The sequence below is a fragment of the Pteropus alecto genome, unplaced genomic scaffold (assembly GCF_000325575.1).
Source record: "Pteropus alecto unplaced genomic scaffold, ASM32557v1 scaffold67, whole genome shotgun sequence".
NCBI lineage: Eukaryota > Metazoa > Chordata > Mammalia > Chiroptera > Pteropodidae > Pteropus > Pteropus alecto.
In genome coordinates, this window is record NW_006441061.1 from 5,428,402 (window position 1) to 5,434,742 (window position 6,341).

General features: G+C 57.9%; 1 protein-coding gene across 1 annotated transcript in view; it reads left to right on the plus strand.

Annotated features, from left to right (window-relative positions):
• Positions 1–6,341, plus strand: part of NCS1 (neuronal calcium sensor 1) — a 47,630-nt gene that overhangs the window by 17,780 nt on the left and 23,509 nt on the right. Inside the window, exon 2 of the mRNA XM_025051174.1 lies at positions 2,249–2,273. Within this exon, the coding sequence (XP_024906942.1) occupies positions 2,249–2,273 (25 nt within the window). The remainder of the gene's footprint in view (positions 1–2,248; positions 2,274–6,341) is intronic.

The window sequence follows — 6,341 nt, forward strand, 5'->3', positions numbered from 1 at the left end:
TGGCTGCTGGGGTCTGTGAGGGGATCAGGGCAGGATGGGGACTTCTGAGCTGGGAGATTCTGGGGAAACCTTCTCTGGCCCTGTGAGACCCCGTCTAAGGTCAGCAGTGGCCCTGCCACCCAAGCCCTGTCACTGAGCTCCTGCTGTTTATGTGACATGATGCCAGGGTCACACGAGGTCATGAAGACTGTTGGCTGACTTAAGGTGGGGGTACCCGGCTGGGCATCCAAGCAGGGCTCCGGAGGCACAGTTCTGGCACTGCTGTTTCCTGGCAGGGTGACCTTGGGTGACTTCAGGCCAGTTAGCTGACCCTGATCTGAACCTCAATCTCCTCATTGGGAAAACAGGATCACACCTGCTTGTGGGACTTTCATGCAGGTACAGAGCACCACACACCTTAATCTTCACAGTAAGCCCATTCCACACATACGGAAACCGAGGCTCGCAGAGGGGAAGTTCTTTGTCCAAGGACACGCAGCTCGCAAGCTGTGGATCTGGCTTTGAACCCAGGTGGTCTAGTCTGGCTCCGGAGTCTGCGCCCCATGCTCCTGGCCGTGCTGAGTCTCCAGGTTCGGTCTCTGAGCATCAGCCCGTCGGCCTCAGCTGCCCTTCACCGCCAGGCGTGGGTGGCGGGTCCAGAGCAGCCTGGCCCGGTTAGACCAGAGACCCCTCCCCTTTCCACAGCCCACTCTGCCAAAACTGTCTTGGAAAATGAGTCTTTTACACCAGATCTGGCCATTCCAGGAAACCGGCATCTCTCATCGTCGCTGGCCGTCCTTTCATCGGCAGCCCGTGGCGGACAGGTGTCCCCCTCAGTCTCTGACCCCGCTTGTGGGAGGGGCGTGCGGACGAGGAGGGGCCTGGTGGACGCTTCCAGGCTGTGTACTGGGCTGCTGATCCACAGACCTGAGCTCAGACCCTCTCCCTACCGCTCCATGTCCTGCCCTCTCTGTGCCTCAGTTTCCCCGTCTGGTACCAGGGTAGAGTAAACGCTGTCGTCCCTCGGAGCTGTTGTCAGGGCAACTGAGCCAAAGCACAGAGACCCCGGGCGCCTGGGCGCCGATCCGGGCTCGTGGTGGGCACTTGGCCCAGGCTTGCTTTGAGCAGTTTCGAAAAGTGGCCTCAAGTCTGATCAGGCTCAGACAGTTCAGGGACACCTGCTAGGCCCTGCTCCCCCACATCCCTGGGAAGGGGTTCCAGTTCCTGACCTCGCCCGGCTTCCACCTGCCACCGGCCTCCCTGAGCTCTCGTTCTCACGCTCCGCGTGCGTGCGTGCGTGCGTCCGTGCGTGCGTGCGTGCGTGCTGCATCCGCTCCTAGCACGTGCGTCCCCTCCACAGCCTGTGTTGAGCCCGTTCGAGTGCCAGGCCCCGTGGCAGGACTCAGGAGCCTTCACACCTGTCGCGATCAAATTCCCAGGACAGCTCGCGTGGCCGGCACTCGTACTGTTTTTCCCACTTTACGAATGAGGAAACCGAAGCTCGGGGAGCCGGAGCTGCCTTTCCAGGTCACCCTCGCGGAGGGTGGACGTGGCCTTGGATGTGAGATCTTCTCATTCAGTGATTTGAGACAGAACATGGGTTTGGTTTCAACTTGAACCGATTCAGTACTTTTTAGAAAAATATGTTTTTTTCTTCGTTTCACGGTTCAGGGAAGGATGACTATTTGGGCCTGGCTGGGGGTTCAGCCACTTTATTTGGCTCATTTCAACTTTCTGTTCTCGTCTTGCCTGTGAAAGAATCCAGCGCTGACCACCGCGAGGGGCTGAGGGCCGGGCGGAGGAGCGGATGGTGCTGGGTGCTGTGGGGCCGAGAAGGGGGCCCGGGCTGTCTGCCGGCCCCCCACATGCAGGCAGGGCAGCCGAGCGCCGGGGGAAGCCAGCGCCTTCTCCGACCGTGCCCAGGACTGAGAAATGGAATAGACTGGATCCTAAACGTTGGACAGTCCTGCCCGCCCACCCCAGGACGGCAGGGAGAAGCCAGCCCCTGCTGTGAGAGGCTGTTCTTGGCAGCCCTCCAGCAGCACAGTGGGCATCAGGAGGGGGTTGGCCAGTGCTGCCCCTGCTGGGAGCGCTGAACACGGAGCTCCTGGGACGTGTCCTTGCTCAGAGCTGGCCGGTGCCCTGACAGGGGTGGGCAGGCCATGGGGTGGGTGAGGTGGGGTGGGCAGGAGGGAGGCTGCCCAGTGTCTGCCCATCCCCTGGGACACCTCTCTGAACTAAAAGGCTACTTTTCTGTTTTCTCTTACAGTTACGGAGAAAGAAGTCCAGCAGTGGTGAGTAGCTGCTTTTCCCCAAAATGTTGGGGGGAAGAGGGTGGCGTGTTGGCTTTGTGCCGATGGGACAGCAGTCCCCCTGCCCAGTACGGGGGGAGGTGGAGTGGCTCATCCACAAACCAGTCCAGACAGGCTTTGTTCAAATTTCTCTGTTCTCTACGGGCTGATGGCAATACGAATCAGCTGGGTCGGGGGCTCGGGGGTGGGATTGCCTTGTGTGGCATCACTAAGGGCCACCAGGCCCTGAAGGGTTCATTCCAGGCCCTGCTCACCCAAGGGAGGGGTCTGGACCAGAAGCAAGTAGGTGACAGTCCAAGGCCCGACTTTGTTACTGCATCATCCCGTGGCCTTTGAGAAGTCTCTGCCCCTCTCTGGGGCTTCAGAAGTGATCGTTTAGACGGGATCAAGGATGGCAAGTCGGTTTCCTCTTGGACGCCAGCTCTAATCAGTCTGCAGTGGCCGCCTGGAGTGCCGTGGCAGAAAGGGTTCTGAGGCTGTGTGTCGTGGCGCAAACGCAGAGTACAGCAGCGAGGGATTAATACCGTCTGTCATGGATTAGTGATGCCTGTCCTGGCCCGGGGGAAGGAAGGTGGCCTGTTGTCTGACGGTCCTCGCTGGGGAACGTGGAGCAGACAGGGGGAACCCGAGTTGGCGGTGTGGTTGGGGGACCGAGCAGGTGAGCTCGGTGAGCTTGGAGAGCTGCTAGTAAAGTTTGCTGGTTTAGAAATGGACCCTGTCCTGGCTTTGCCTTTTCTCTCTGAGTGACCTCAAGTGATCCAGCTCCTCTGAGCCTCGGTTTCCCCACGTGTAGGACAAGGATGGTGATGCACCAGGGAGGCATTTCCTGTACAGGTCGTAACACAGTGCCCAAGAGGTGACAGCCATTGCCAGTGATCTACTGTCCACTGATCGGATGGGAACTGAGGCCTAGACTTGGGTCCTCCTCGTCCATTTTGTCCTCACAGTCACCCATCCCATTGTGGCATTTCGTGGATGAGGCCTCTGAGCCCCTGCGGGTGGGAGACCCGTCCAGGTGCTTGGCGTCTTCCCCCGCTCACACCTGGCCTTCCCCTGGAGCAGCAGGAGGCAAAGGGGCCGGATGGGCTCCAGAGCCAGGGTGCTGGGCTTGAGTCCCGACTCCCCACATCCTGGCTGAGCGACCTTGGACAAGTTACTGGGCTTCTCGGTGCCTCAGTTTCTCCATTTGGAAAGTGAGGGTAATAACAGTCAGCCTTTGATGGAATGTCGTGAGGAATAAATGAGCTAATTTATATAAGATGTTTAGAACAGTGCCTAGTAATCTCTCTGACGGTGGTGTTAAAACAACAACAATAATAGTACGGATACCCTAAGATTGAGGGTCCCCTCCTCATTATATAGGTGGGGTAACGCGGACCCAGACAGGTGGAGGGACTTCTGTTCGTTCATCAAGCTGACGTTTGAGCTGCAGCCCCACGGAGACTCAGCCGTGAAAGAGAGTGTTGCGGGCACAGGGATCAGCAAGGACCGAGGCTCAGCCGTGGGCCCCAGGCTTCGTGGCACCCCGGAAGAGAGTGTTGCGGGCACAGGGATCAGCAAGGGCTCAGCCGTGGGCCCCAGGCTTCGTGGCACCCCGTCCTCGTTGTAGGAGAACTCTCTCTAAAGAGCTTACAAAGAAAAATGACCTTTTCTTTGCCGGCAAGTTCCACGGACCTCAAGTAAATGTCCTTTGGTTCATTTTGGTGGTGCCTTCAAGGCTAGGGGATGGTCGAACCAGTGCCTTCCTCTGGCCCTCTGGGGTCAGCCCACCAGCCTCGTCACCACTTTACTGCCCTCAGGGCGAAGCTAGGCCTGAGATGGTCAGACAGTGACACTCGTTACTGCCCTTCCCCCTGGACCCATGGCAGACATTGGTAATGGATCACAGATTACAGCGCTCGGGATCGCTCTCGTCTAGTGCTCCTGGCAGCCAGGGCCATTGTTGCTAGCACAGAATGGACCGAGTTGTTATCTCTTTATTTGCCTAAACCTCACTGGTTCACCGAGGCTGTACCACAGCCTGCTGGGTCAGAGGCCGGATCTACGCAGCCCACTGTCCCCTCGTCCTTTGCACAGGAGACAAATGGGATGAGTGCCTGCACCCTAAATGCCCCGGCCCATTTCAGAGGGCCCTCTCCCACCAGCCTCCAGCCAGTGCTCCTTCATGTTCTAAACGGCTCTCGGGGCCCCTGACAGCCGGGGGCGTACACCATGCCTGCCCTGCCTTGGGAAGATTCAGGGTTCCTGAGCCCAGCCTATCGGGGCAGCAGACAATTTAGGACCAAACCATCTGGGGCGGGGGTGGGGAAACCGGGGGGAGGGCTGTGCAGAGGGCAGCAGGCCGCAGTGGACAGAATTTTCCTGTCTCACCTGCAGGGTGCCCGGGTAGGTTCAGCCAGGCAAGCAGCTCCAACATCCTTCTGCATTTTTCCTCTCCCTTTTTCTCATAAAGCTGCTTTTTGTGGCTTCCCACTGCATTTAGAAAAAAGCTGCAAACCCTCGCCTAGCCTTTGGGGCCCCCCGAGGTCTCTAACCGCACCCTGCTTCTGCTTACTGGGTGCTGGCCACAGTGGTGTTTCACTCATGCCAAGCTCGTTCCTACCTCAGAGCCGCCGTCCTTGCTGTTCCCCTGGCTGTTCCCTCTGTCCCTGATCTTGGCATCTCCACTCCATGTCACCTCCTTGAAGACGTCTGCTCCGAACACCCTGCCCCCTCACTTATCCGGCACGAACCAGGATAATCTTACTTTGTGCCGACTTTTAGTTACGCAGCAGGGGAACTAAGGCTCAGACTCGTGATTCTGTGCTTTGTTCTGGGCTGCACAGCGACCACAAGCAGAGCTGGACGAGGATACAGGCTTCAGTGCTGGTCGGGACCCGGCTCTCCCGGGAGAGCATGGGCCCCAGGTTGTCAGGAGCCCAGGCCAGGTCACAGCACTGTGATGCCTGGGCCAGAGCCACCAGGCTTCACTCTGGGGAGCCCACGGCAACACCCCTGCTTTCCCCAGCTCGGGGTTTCTGAGGCTGCAGGCTCAGAGAGGCGGGTGGGGCCGGGGTCGTTCTGCGGCCAGCCTGGGACCCCGCCCGCTAGACCACTCGCTCGTGACCACCTCAGTGCGCAGCCTGAGCCCGAGCCAAAGCAGGAGAAGATCAGGAACCACAATGCGGGGGCGCTGACCGGGAGCAGGTCTCAGGCCCCTCAAGGTGACCGAGGATCAGAATCACCCGTTGAATGAAAAAAAATAGGATCCTGGGTGGGAACTGCAGAGCACGAGCGCCCCCCCGCACCGGGCAGCTCTGTGATGAGAAATTGCACAGGCGCCATGGGCGTTGGGGTGGTGGCATCATCGTGGGCTGTGGGGACTTTTTTTCCACTGATATTTTCTATTTTCCAATTTTGCTGTAATGCAGTTATTACTTGAATAGTAACCAAATAACCTGGCAGTATTGCCACAAAAAATAGTGGGTGGAAGCAGGAGGAATCCTGCAGCCACCTCAACAGGGCCAGCGGTCAGTCCTGGACCACCTCCCCTGGGGACAGCCGTCGGTAAGGAAGCAGCCTGTTCTTGACGTCCACGGGCCCCTCCTGTGGGCCGGCCGCTGGGCTCATGCCTAGGACAATGCTGCTGGGTGAGTCAGGGGCAGCCCGTTTTACAGATGAAGAAACCAAGGCTCAGAGGGGCGGTGACACATGTCCAGTCACACAGCTGTGTGTCTGTGTCTGTGTGGTGTGTGCGTGTCTGTGTATGTGTCTGTGTGTGTCTGTGTATATATATGTGTGTCTGTGTGTGCATGTATGTGTATGTGGTATGTGTCTGTATGTGTGTCTGTGTGTATCTATGTGTATGTATGTGTGCCTGTGTGTGTCTTTATGTCTGTGTCTGTGTGTCTGTGTGGCGTGTGTGTGTCTGTGTATATGTATGTGTGTGCATGCATGTGTATGTGGTATGCGTATGTATGTGTGTCTGTGTGACTGTATGTCTGTATGTGTGTGTGTGTCTGTGTGTGTGTGTGGTGTGTGTGTCTGTGTATATGTATGTGTGTGCCTGTG